This window comes from Lampetra fluviatilis, chromosome 40 (assembly GCF_964198595.1).
Source record: "Lampetra fluviatilis chromosome 40, kcLamFluv1.1, whole genome shotgun sequence".
NCBI classification, from domain to species: Eukaryota; Metazoa; Chordata; class Hyperoartia; order Petromyzontiformes; family Petromyzontidae; genus Lampetra; species Lampetra fluviatilis.
This window is the reverse complement of record NC_136314.1, coordinates 4,630,409-4,643,928: the sequence shown is the minus strand read 5'-3', so window position 1 is coordinate 4,643,928 and position 13,520 is coordinate 4,630,409. Positions and strand designations below refer to the sequence as shown.

The 13,520-nt window shown below is 49.1% G+C and overlaps 1 protein-coding gene and 1 long non-coding RNA gene across 2 annotated transcripts in view; one reads left to right on the top strand and one right to left on the bottom strand.

The window, feature by feature from the left end:
* Positions 1-66: 66 nt before the first annotated feature.
* Positions 67-2,484, bottom strand: LOC144946278 (uncharacterized). Its single transcript, XR_013639795.1, has 3 exons — positions 2,373-2,484; positions 1,763-1,875; positions 67-261 (listed from the first exon to the last, which is right to left on the bottom strand). It is a non-coding gene; the product is annotated as an uncharacterized LOC144946278 (long non-coding RNA).
* A 1,696-nt stretch (positions 2,485-4,180) lies between these two features.
* CERK (ceramide kinase) overlaps positions 4,181-13,520 on the top strand; it is a 35,623-nt gene continuing 26,283 nt past the window's right edge. Inside the window, exon 1 of the mRNA XM_078874901.1 lies at positions 4,181-4,909. Within this exon, the coding sequence (XP_078731027.1) occupies positions 4,756-4,909 (154 nt within the window). The 5' untranslated portion in view covers positions 4,181-4,755. The remainder of the gene's footprint in view (positions 4,910-13,520) is intronic.

The following is a 13,520-nucleotide window of genomic DNA, read 5'->3' as shown; positions in this document are numbered from 1 at the left end:
AGGAATCCCTTGTTCGACTGGATCAGTATTTTGATCAGATGTCAGAATGTTATGGATGACAGGTAAAGGCTTGTGGTTAAGCTGCGTTGTCTTCTGGGTGACACGTGGCGTTCTCTGGATATGCACTGCAGTCTTTTTGACAGACACTGGTGCCTTTTTGGTGACCGAGGAAGGCTCCTTGAAAACTGTTGAGGGATTCTGGGAAACAAGAGGAATCTTTGAAGTCCTTGCGATATTCGGAATCACCAGCTTAGGATGCGGCTGTCAGGACAGACACAAAGACACAAAATGTAGCTTAAAATACTGTACCCAACCTGTGGTTGGTATCGCAATGCCTGTCTTAGTAACCTGAGCTCCTGCATCTTGCATACTTGCCTTACCCATCTCAATCTCCTCTTTTTGATTATGTCTACAATGCTTTCCTGCAACGCTCAGTTGTGACCTTCAAAGTTGCTTACCTTATCCTGTCGGCAAGTAAAGATGTCCTAATGCTCCATGAAAAAAAATATTCTTCAACTCGGTATACATGAGTAAAACTGCAAAACATTTTACGACACATTTATATATTTACGCGATCTAACCCAAAAACCTTTATTATGAAAAAAAATGTACTTCCACAAATGCTAGACATTAAATGCAATGTGTGGACCTTGAGCTTATTGGAGAAAAACAAGTGGTACAAATGAAACAGACCAAAAACAAATGGAGATACTGGATTGCAAACATAAGACAAAACAATATAACCCATTATATGCCCACTTGCCCTGCCATGATATTTCTAGCATCTTCAGTATGCTCTTAAACCACATCACAGCATGGATTATTATTAACCTTGCACACCTATGAATTATTTAAATATTGCCTTGGCCTTTCACGCCAAATGTCATCCTGATTATCGGCATCAAGTGCCACGAGACGGAGAATCCATTGGAATCTCTCACAGAACAGCGCAACCCTGTGTGTTAGAGAACAGCCCACAGAAGCAGACACCACAGAGCTTCCTCTGAAGATCCCGTCAAGTGGCCTCTGGTATACATAGTAGGGGGCAGCACTTTCGAATCCTCTTTGCATTTGAACTTGTGTCAGTGCGCGTCTTTGCATCTCCCTGCGCATGTTTGTGACAGTGCACGTGTGTACGTGATGACGGAAATTAACGGTGGTCTCGACCGCCTGTAAAAGCCCACGTAATTGTACACTATCCCCTTGCGTAAATCCTGAAGAAAATTCGAAATTGGACACATCATGCCCTACGCAATTTATAGAATTGCCTAATACCCAGGACCTCAACCGTGCCAGCTCTCGATTGTGACCTGGGATAAGTGACCATCTACCTAAAACTATTTTTGTTTACCAGATAAGACCCACACTGGAGCTATATCGCTCTGTTTCGGAAGCAACCTGGCCACAAATGATAGCTCAACGAAGTCGCTTATCACGTGTGAAATGTACATCAGCCAAATATTATAAACGCATGATGATTCTAACCGTGGCTGGAGAAAAATCCACGCGGCCACGGGAAGAGAAATAATGCAAACTCCAAATATACAGCAGGCGTCACAGGGTAGGGATGGAACCCACGTCCCTCCTGCATACGAGGCGAGACAGTTAACATCTGGCGCCCTCCATGGACGATGCAACCCGTCTCAAACTCGGCTGGGATGAATGTAAAACACAGATGTCTGAAGAAAGTTGGGCTCAAGTGCATATGCGGCAGGCACAATGCCATCTCAGAGAACGATGGTTCATTTTGTGCTCTCCTCACCAGAGTGGCCGTCTCGTTCTCCTTATCGGCGGCGTTCATGACCGCCCTTCCTTCCCTCCCTCCTCCAACCACCTTCAAACCCGGGGATTTGCAAAGGCAAAAATGATCAGCACCTGTAGGAAATGCACCGAGTTTTAGTTTATTTCATTTGTTACACGAGGCTTAGCCAGTTTCGCCGGCTATTCCACAGGGGAGATCCCTGGTGCGTGAGCACGATATCAGTGGCAATAACACAAATACATGACGTTATATGTCACGAAAGCACGGAGCAAACAACTATTATTTTGTAGATATGTGCCCAAGTTGTGATAATTGATTATCCAAGTAAAAATATTTTAAATCAATGAAAATATTGTCAGCAATCTCGTGCAGGATTATATAAACACATAAATCGAAAGAGATAACAGTAGTGTGTTTCATATACCACACAATACCAAAAGGTGTACCGGGGTACACGCTGGGTTACCAGGCCGGTCGAATCCGCCGTGCCGGGGTCGCTTTCCTCGGCCAGATTTTCAGGAAAGACCGTAGGCGTCACAACTTTCTAGGCCTTAACCGACAGTAGGCCAAAGCGAAATCGGCTTTTGTAACAATGTTTTGAATTACTCACCTGTGTGTAATTATCACACAGCTGTGACTTGAAGCGGACACGAAATTTTAAAACGACAACTCTAAACTTACGTACAACAAACCATTCAGGTTACTCCAGAACGATACACACACCAATGGCGGTTGGATTTTGAATATTTATCGACCGATGATTGGCTGGCGAGTCTCCGCGCGTCGGCGGGTAACGAAGAAAGAATTGACCAATCGCAAGGCGTCAAGTCGACTCGGAACCACGCCCCCCTCCTCCGCGCGAGTGGTGGTGCAGTGATTAGCGCACCCAAACACCAACAGCCCCGGGCCATTCGTCACCAAGTGACGGCGCCTGTGCCAGGCTAGGTGCACTTTGAGGCTATCACGTGATGTGTCGAAGGCTCGCTGGACAGGTCTCCGGACAGACCCAGGTGCCATGGGATGGCTGAGATGACTGGCAGGGAGATGCACACCAGCTGTACCACCTACTGTGCCAACTTTCTCGATTTTATCCGCCCGGCGCTCCGCTCGTTGTTGTGAGCGTCGCTCCTCTGCCCTCTGTTGTTGCTGGAGGGCGACTGCCTCCAACTGCCTGGGCTCCGGCTCACAATCAGTGGACTCTGAACCGCTCAAAGAATCAGAATATTTATACACTAGAGAAATCCGACGAGCTTTCAAGCTGTTTTTCATTGATGTCCATAACTAAAACGGCGTGGGGATGATCCCAAAGGGCTGTCATCAATATCAGTCATGATCAATCCACTGCTGGATGAAGCCCAGCAAATATCGAAACGTTGGTCCAACGGTACCAACCACTTGTCAACGTTGTCATGTTTGCTGGGACGCCTTCCAAAGTCTTCATCCAGCAAATGTGTTTATATCGGCAGTTAGTGGGCTTTACCTAGTCAAATAGAATAGTTTAGTTTTATTTGTACTGTATATACGTTTTAGCGATTTGCTTACCTTTCCTATACTTTGCATTCGTATTGTGTCGTCTCATTTGTTGTTTGTAACGTTCTAACCCGCCCATACAAGTGGTGGGTGGGTGACTGTCTGACTGGGTGAGTGAGTTGATGGTTGAACCAGTGGTGGGTGGGTGACTGTCTGACTGGGTGAGTGAGTTGATGGTTGAACCAGTGGTCGGTGGGTGACTGCCTGACTGGGTGAGTGAGTTGATGGTTGAACCAGTAGTGGGTGGGTGACTGACTGACTGGGTGAGTGAGTTGATGGTTGAACCAGTGGTCGGTGGGTGACTGCCTGACTGGGTGAATGAGTGAGTTGAGGGTTGAACCAGGGGTGGGTGGGTGACTGACTGACTGGGTGAGTGACAGAGAAAAAGATCTTGATAGCTAATTGAATTCCTCCAGTAATAAACCCCCCCGCTCCCCGTAAATAAATACACTGATGATGATTCTGATCCAAGTTAATTCAAATCCCTGGGTCCAAAACGCCAACTTCACCAGGCCACGCCCATCGCCCCAGGCCACGCCTACTCTTTGAGGCCACGCCCACCCCAGATAGGCCACGCCTACTCCTTGAGGCCACGTCTACTCCTTGAGGCCACGCCTACTCCTTGAGGCCACGCCTACTCCTGGAGGCCACGCCCGTCATCACTAGGCCACGCCTACTCCTTGAGGTTACGCCTACTCCTTGAGGCCACGTCTACTCCTTAGGGCCACGCCCGTCATCACTAGGCCACGCCCACTCACTGAGACCACGCCCATCTAGCTAGGCCATGCCTACTCTTTGAGGCCACGCCCACTCCTTGAGGCCACGCCTGTCATCACTAGGCCACGCCCACCCCTGCTTGACCACGCCTACTCATTGAGACCACGCCCACTCACTGAGACCACGCGAATCCACGAGGGTGGCGGTCATCTCAGTGCCCCCTCCATCTTCCGTGTTGTGGCTCCGTCCACTCGCAGTCAGCAGCAGCAGCGGCTGTGGTGGTGGTGGTGGTTGATGGTGGTGCGTGTGCAATCTCCACCGTGACCACCGTCTCGTAGTCAGATTGGGCAGTCGGTGAGGGCCAGAGAGAGTCAGGGGCAGGAGCACCGTGGTGGTGTTGGGGGGGGGGGTTTGGGAATGTCCACTTTGACAAGAGCGTCCTTGTGAAAAGGAGTCCACCGATTGAGAAGAGTGCTTCAGTTACAACCGTGTCGTCGGGGGCGGTCACTCTAATCGAGAGCAGCGTGTCGGTACTTTGTGCACCGTGCGCTTGAGATGACGAATATGCTCCAAGAGGCAGGGATTGACGAGGTCTTCGGTGGCGTCTTGACGGAAGGCTTTCAATAGCACGGGCTGGTCAGGCGAGGTCCAAGGAGCTCCTCCATCGCCAAGCTCACGAGTTGAAGGCGGACGGACAGACAGCGAGAGGAGAGCCGCCGCTGGGCAATCCACCTGGGGGCGACACGATGGAGGGGGGGGACTGCCTGCTCGGCTCCGAGCTGCGTGTGAAGCGCAAGACGTGTGAGGTCCTCCTGGCCAGCGACCGCATCTCCTGGAGACCAACAACAACCACCACAACAACAACCAGCAGCAGCAGCAGTGGCTCCAAGGCTCGGCGAGGTGAGCGCCTGGACATCGCCCCCCCCTCCCCCCACAGACGACAGTGTCATTGACTCCAGTGCTCCACATTGGAGATGTCACATTCAATTCACCCCCACAGCAAACACTTTTTTAGAACTGTTCTCTTAACAGCCCTGTTGTGTTTCGTGTGTTGTCCCCACCCCCCCCGCACGGTTTGCTTAAGTACGGTGCGAAAGAAGTCCAGCATACACAACGTGTTTGCTGTGTTACGTGTCAATTGAGACATCCTTGCAAACGACCTCTGTGCGCCCATGGGGATTGTGACCAGTGTTTCTTGTCCTTCCCACCCTCGCACCTCCGATTAGCACGGTTGGCTAACGTACGGTGCGAAAGAAGTTCAACACGGCACATCTCGAAATGAGATTTTGTTATGTTGTGTTTGCTGCTGTTGCTTGCTTTGATTCAGGAAGCTGCATGAAGGTTTTAAAGTTGTTATTGTGCTGCTTGCGATGTTAGTGCTACTTATGATCGTATTCTAATATGTGAAAGACGCGTAAAACCCCGGCATCGTCAGCTTAATCACCGCAGAATAATAATGCCGGCTGGAGAATCACGAGTTTCTAACAACAGCACACAGACGTATGTCAAACATCAGCATGCGACAACAAACACAGCCATCAGCAGTTCCCGAATAACTGTGTCGTTGTCATCTGGTCTGAAACTTGAGCTAATCTGGCCGACTGACACATCTCACCGACTGATGCAGCATTTTTGTTCGTGCGTTTTGCAAATATATTCAGCAGCTCGATTCGAATGTCGAGGTCCGCTCGCCACTAAGCGAGAGAGAGATAGAGAGGGGGCATGCAGGGAAAGAGTTGAGAGTTCGTGGAGTTTCGCTCTTCCTCATCCTTTGTTGAAGGAGCGCAGGTTACAGTGGGTTTACTGCGCGGTCCACAGTTCGGTTTGCATGGCCACAATAGCACCACTGGATTGTGTCTTTAGATTTCCATTCGTGAAGGAGATGCGCGCATCGGCCCTGGTGATGTTCTGAACCAGGGGTGGGTGGGTGACTGACTGGGTGAGTGAGTGAGTTGATGGTTGAACCAGGGGTGGGTGACTGACTGACTGGGTGAGTGAGTTGATGGTTGAACCAGTGGTGGGTGGGTGACTGACTGGGTGAGTGAGTGAGTTGATGGTTGAACCAGTGGTGGGTGGGTGACTGACTGGGTGAGTGAGTGAGTTGATGTTTGAACCAGTGGTGGGTGGGTGACTGGGTGAGTGAGTGAGTGAGTTGATGGTTGAACCAGTGGTGGGTGGGTGACTGACTGGGTGAGTGAGTTGATGGTTGAACCAGGGGTGGGTGACTGACTGACTGGGTGAGTGAGTTGATGGTTGAACCAGTGGTGGGTGGGTGACTGACTGGGTGAGTGAGTGAGTTGATGGTTGAACCAGGAGTGGGTGACTGACTGACTGGGTGAGTGAGTGAGTTGATGGTTGAACCAGGGGTGGGTGACTGACTGACTGGGTGAGTGAGTGAGTTGATGTTTGAACCAGTGGTGGGTGGGTGACTGGGTGAGTGAGTGAGTGAGTTGATGGTTGAACCAGTGGTGGGTGGGTGACTGACTGGGTGAGTGAGTTGATGGTTGAACCAGGGGTGGGTGACTGACTGACTGGGTGAGTGAGTTGATGGTTGAACCAGTGGTGGGTGGGTGACTGACTGGGTGAGTGAGTGAGTTGATGGTTGAACCAGGAGTGGGTGACTGACTGACTGGGTGAGTGAGTGAGTTGATGGTTGAACCAGTGGTGGGTGGGTGACTGACTGGGTGAGTGAGTGAGTTGATGGTTGAACCAGTGGTGGGTGGGTGACTGACTGGGTGAGTGAGTGAGTTGATGGTTGAACTAGTGGTGGGTGGGTGACTGACTGGGTGAGTGAGTTGATGGTTGAACCAGGGGTGGGTGACTGACTGACTGGGTGAGTGAGTTGATGGTTGAACCAGTGGTGGGTGGGTGACTGACTGGGTGAGTGAGTGAGTTGATGGTTGAACCAGTGGTGGGTGGGTGACTGACTGGGTGAGTGAGTGAGTTGATGGTTGAACCAGTGGTGGGTGGGTGACTGACTGGGTGAGTGAGTTTATGGTTGAACCAGGGGTGGGTGACTGACTGACTGGGTGAGTGAGTTGATGGTTGAACCAGTGGTGGGTGGGTGACTGACTGACTGGGTGAGTGAGTTGATGGTTGAACCAGTGGTGGGTGGGTGACTGACTGGGTGAGTGAGTGAGTTGATGGTTGAACCAGTGGTGGGTGGGTGACTGACTGGGTGAGTGAGTGAGTTGATGGTTGAACCAGGAGTGGGTGACTGACTGACTGGGTGAGTGAGTGAGTTGATGGTTGAACCAGTGGTGGGTGGGTGACTGACTGGGTGAGTGAGTGAGTTGATGGTTGAACCAGTGGTGGGTGGGTGACTGACTGGGTGAGTGAGTTGATGGTTGAACCAGGGGTGGGTGGGTGACTGACTGGGTGAGTGAGTTGATGATTGAACCAGGGGTGGGTGGGTGACTGACTGGGTGAGTTAGTGAGTTGATGGTTAAAACAGTGGTGGGTGACTGACTGACTGGGTGAGTGAGTGAGTTGATGGTTGAACCAGGGGTGGGTGGGTGACTGACTGGGTGAGTGAGTGAGTTGATGGTTGAACCAGTGGTGGGTGGGTGACTGACTGGGTGAGTGAGTGAGTTGATGGTTGAACCAGTGGTGGGTGGGTGACTGACTGATTGGGTGAGTTGATGGTTCCACCAGTGTCTTAGAGGAGGAATCAGACGATGTATTTATACTGGAGGAATCAGACGATGTATTTATACTGGAGGAATCAGACGATGTATTTACACTGGAGGAATCTGATAAGCCATAAAGCTCTTATTCACAGATGTCCAGTAGGGGCAGGTCAGAACGTTACAGCAATAAACAATAAAACACGATAGGAGTGCAAAGTCTAGGAAGGGTACACAAATCACTTTCAAAAAAATATATATACAAATAAAAGTAAACTATATTGTTTTTATCTTACCAAGTAAATCTCACTGTGCTCTCTGAGGTTGTCTTTTATAGCTGTTTTATTAGAAGCGACCTGGCCACACATTATTGGAGGAATGTCAAAGGCAAGGGAGGAGGTGTGCGGATGATTTGTGCGTCTCGAACGGGCTATACTCTCTGGTTCTTTCGGTAAAGTCACGTAGGTATAAATAAATCACGACGTTTCGATTGCAACACAAGCAATCATCATCAGGTGGGAAAACCGCAGCAAGACAAATTTCTTGGATTCTTGCAGTCACGAAAGCTTCAAATCCAAGATTAACTCGAACGAGCTGTTTGCCCAGTGCTCTTCCCAACGCAGCGTTAGACAAACTATGTTAACATCGCCTCCCAATCGTGTTTATTGTCGTACCATTACCAATCGCTAAATACACTACCTTCGCCAATATACGGTATTTTAAAAGAGTGAGCAGAGTTAATGAGTAACATCCAGAACACAAACTTGAGATCCAAGTCTCGATGCAGATAGTACTGTAGTGTTGTCTGCGTCTCAAAGGCTCGCCGGGATGAATTAATTGCATTGTCGTATTGCTCAGAGACCCGAGTTAGTCCTAGAGAATATTCACACACCACTGTGTGTGTGTATCTGTTTAGAGGAGTTTGTCTTAATGAGCGGTGGTGTAGCGGTGAGCGCTACGCTGCGCTACGAACCCGGCGTCCCGAGTTCGTATCCCACTCACGTCGTCCACCAACACCCGTGACGATTATTCGAACCGGTCCTTCCCTAGGTCGACTCAGCCTCAAATGAGTACCTGGTTCGGTGTGTAAACATCGCCACTGGGGAGACAAAGGGGGTCGGGCGTGGTGCTGGCCACCCACCACCTCATGCACCGTGCCAGCTTTCATAGGTGCGCGCTCAGAATCTGAATGTTTACTGGAGGAATCCCATGAGCTATGAAGCTCTTTCCCCCAGAGATGTCCAGTAGGTGCTCGCTAACATCACACAGACAGTTAAGGCTACACGGGGGGATGTCTTCGTCTCTGTTTGTCTTCAAGAGACTCGGAAAAGGCCCCGCGGTCCCCCAGACACTTTTGTGTAATCGAACGACTTTGATGTGCGGTGAGTGACATCACCGGCGTGGTGAGCACGCGCGTGTGTGTTGCTGGTTAGTGTTGTTGTTGTTGTTGATTGTCCTCTGTACACTCGGTCCGGCGTAGCAGCAGCATCACCAAACAATTGGTTTTAATATCGAGCGATTCGTGCGTTAAAAAGTCACGCACATTCACCCAATCTCACCATCACGTCTGACTGTGAAATAAATAATGAGTTTGTGTACGGCATTGCCTCTTTGTGTTAATGAACGGGGTTCACATATTTTATTTGGAGTGCTCTTGCCAATAACAATTTGGTACTCTATCAGCGTTTGATTAACAAGCCTCACTCAGCTCATGGAAAGTGGAAACTGATCCAGAGTTTTCTCGCTTATGTAAACAAACATTGCTCGATAATATCTTCCCGGAAATTCAAGAAGGCTGATGGACTAACACTTACTGCATGTCGATTTACATTTGGAGATAAAGGATCTAGAGAGAGTTGTGGCTCTGCATTTGTTTTGACCCATAACGCTCTACGGCGATGACGAATGGGGGTTGTTGTGGACAATTCTGGCCATTGTGTTGCCATCAGTGTGCATCCAATGGGGACACCATTCAAGTGCTGTGAAGAAGGACCATTGCCCGAAACGTCACCTGGTGTACACCTCTTATTTTGCGAGTGTGTTGAGTGTTGTGCGTGTGCACCACTGCCAATGAGACCTCACCGTTTAGTTCTGTAAAGCACTGTGACTACTTGGATTGTGATTTCCAGGGTGTGACTTTCTATGGTTCTTTTTTTATATTTCACTTTTCTTAGACAGACGAATTTATTGAGAACTGGCAGAGCCGGTTGAGCTACGAAGTTGTTCGGGTGTCTAGCCCAAACTGAATGTATGTTGAACTTTTTTTAGCACCGTATGTAGCCAGCCGTAACATGGCATAGCAATGGGCGAAAATTACATTTTACCTTTTATATTTCTATAATGTTAATGTGTGCGTCATATAAAACGTAATCAGATCTCAATTAGGCAGACTAAGGCACACTTGGGGTCAGTAGGATTCCAATAGCATAGTCCATGGCTGAAAGAGCCACCAACTTAAAAACCGCTTCTTCATTTGGTAGAGTTGCCCCCCCCCCGTCTCCATTATCTAAACAGGCTTTACTTGGTTGTCTTGTTTAAGTTGGTGTTTTAAATTGGTCTCGACAAATATTTTTTTCACACAGAAAAGGATAACAGAGAGAATAGTGCCTTCACAAACCAGAGGCAAGTAGGCCATAAACCCATCCATGGAGACCGTTCAAGCGTGCGCCCGTCACGCGTGTGTTTGCCAAGCAAAGGTCGTAATGGAAGCTCCGCATGTTTATTATTGACGGGGCACTCCACGTTTCATTGCCGGTAACCCGCTCATCCATCTGGGTGGAGTGCGCGGTGTGCAGTGGTTCTTTTGTTGCACAGAACCTGGCCACTCAAGTTCAATTCCCAGCCACTCGAGTCCCAATTCCCAGCCACGGCTCGCAGCAGTGGCGAGTGATATCTGAACTGGTCCTGGGTCCCTACGCCCCCCCACCCTCTTCATCAACTCACATTGACCAGTGTGGTGTATAATTATATGATTTTTGTTCCTTTTAAGACAGTATTATTGACGAACGTGTGTCACATTTACGATCACACAACCCACCCCCCACCCACACAAAAACCAACATGGGCATGGGGTGGCCTTCATCCAGCAGTGGATTGGCAAGGGGCTGTACATTTATTTTTGTATTGTCAGTTTATTTAGATTACGCGACATGTTGACCTTGCAGAAGATTTGACCTCCAGGGGGCCTTAACCACTGTTTAATCTGGATTGGTGGTGCTCTGTTACTGGGAGATTAAACATTTAATACGATTTAAACAAAGTGCCCTGATCAACCGTAAACACTTAGAGTGCAGTCGAAATGACAAAGGCAGCCTTCCAGGTTCCACGTGCCTCCTGTAATTCCTTAAATGCATTAATTGATCGCTTCCTACACACACACACTGATAAGGCAATGTTTTTTAGGCAGTGAATTTAACATTCTTGGGCTTTCAGTTACAAACTTGCAAGCTAGTCCATTAAGTGAGATTAATGGGCCCTGTGCAGGTATTGGATGAGGTCTTATTTTGGTTTTGGACCCACACCACATCGCGTCATCGTGTATTCAACTGTACATCGAAATCCCATCCAGCGTTCACTTGTCTTAAATCAATGCTGCTGAAATCATGCCCTCCCAGTACGCCATGCGGCTGATTGATCGTATAAGAAGAGATGCATATATGAAGAACGCATAGTCTGGTTATTTATCTTGTCACTTATATTCTCTACAACGACGCTAATGGTTATTTTCAGTTTATCACAAGTTCCATTCCAATCTGTGCCAACCCATAAAGCAGGGGTTTGGAGCTTACGACCAACAACTTAAATTCTTATGGCTTACGGCCCCATGAGGCTGACCACACACATTCCTGAATCAGTGTTCATGCCAAACATCCCATAATGCGGCACCCTTTTAATAGACACAGCAAGGTTCTTCCTGAGCAAATAAAGGACAATTGTCATTCAAACTTCAGACGCCGCCTTGAGGAGTGATGCACTAAGCAATGACAATAGGCAGCTCGCGGGGTCTCTGCTCACGCCGCTAGCATGGGGGGGTGGGTGAGTTGTTGCTCATTCCATTGGCGGCCCCGAGCTGTTTGTGAAATCGCCATGCTTCTGTGGTAGGCGTCAGGACATGTTGTTCTTGTTGTTGTTGTTTATATTGAAGTTTACTATTTGGATGTTATGCCTTTTACAGCGTCTGGAGATGCCTTTGTAATTTTAAACTTGTATTACATTCTTGGGTGGAGCGGTGGTGCAGCGGTTGGCTCACTGTGCTGCAAACCCGGCGAGGTTTACTTCGTTTTCCCCAGCCACGGCTAACATCAGCGGCGAGTGATATTTGAACCAACGTTCACCAGGCCGCACTGAACCGGCGTGGTGAAATGTGGCCAAACATCCCCCCCACGACATAGGTAGGCCTATCATCCAGTCGTGCACGATAAAAAGAGCCCCCGTAAGTAACATTTACAAAGACCTTGGGAAATCACTCTCAAACACATTCCGTGCTTTTGTTTATTGAGACTGATTACATAAACCCTTGCTATAAGTATACTCTGGAAGCCAACAGACAGTGCAATGATGGCTTCTCTTTGTGGATTGCTCCGGTTATTTTTAGGGGGCACGGCGTTTGCTCATTTGCACAGCGCTTGGAATGCTTCAGCTGTCTGCAGGTCTAACCGGTGGCGTGCCACTGCGTGCACGTATTGTTGTAGGTTCCATTGTCACGTGAATGCCATGCTGGGAGAGAGAGAGGTGGCTGGAACGCATGCATTGCGGAGCGGCGGGAGGGCTTCCTTTGGTCCCTTGGGGTTGTGGGTTCGGTTTGAATTGAATCTCGGTGGGGGGAAATCCCCACCGACAATACACAAGCTGCAGAGAAAGACACGGATTAGAACCTTTGTTTGCACACACTCAAAGTGCACAAATAAAGATCACCCGTATAGTCTCAACAGACTTTTTGGGGCAAGTGCTGTGAGCGAGTAGCACCTATGAAGGCCGGCACGGCACACGGGTGTCCAGCACCACGTCCGACCGCCTTTGTCTCCCCAGTGGCGATGTTTACACACCGTACTAGGTAGTCACTTGAGGCTGAGTCGATCTATGTACGTATGTTGAACTTCATTCGCGCCGTACGTAGCTCGGGGCCGCCATGCTAAACGGAGGTGCGGGGGAAGGTCATAGTGGAGGCCTATCACTTGTTGATACTAATAAAATCTGTGGCGCATGCACACGCACTCGCCTGCGCACACGCACGGCTCGTGACACAGACGTGAAGATTCTAAACGCCGTTTTTTCGCGGCCATATCAGTGTCACGATTGTGAATTGGGGCCACGCGGTAGTTTTACGCGCTAAAATTATTGTCATTAACCCACGAACCACCCGACGAGATTGCCCCATCTACAACGATGGCGTTCTCTCCATCTTGTCAAGGTGTACCTAGGCTTGAGGCGGTAGCTTAAAGTCGGGCAGTGGTGGTGCACACACCGCAGCTGTTGCGAAAAACTCCCTTCCCGTGAGCGTCGAGACGCCCATATCCCCTCCCCCCCATTTAATTATGTACAAATGTTTTTATTTATTAAGATTTCTTTAAAACATAAAGAAATATGCAAATGAGAAAAAAATGTTAGGGGTCAATTAATTGGGGGGGTGGGGGGGGGGTCACAATTCATATGGACTACCACCCTGTAGACTCCATCTGTTTCTGCCTGCATGGGATAGAGTGTTGTCCCCTCGCACGCATGGATTTGTTCCAGGTGCTCTGGTTTCCCTTGGTCGTTGGCTGAAGACATCTTAACAATTTCATGTTGGACCTCCCGATTAGCACGGTTGGCTGCGTACTGTGCGAAAGAAGTTCCACGTACGTACGTACACAGAGGACCGCAGAGCTTGGGCAGAAGGTGTCTCC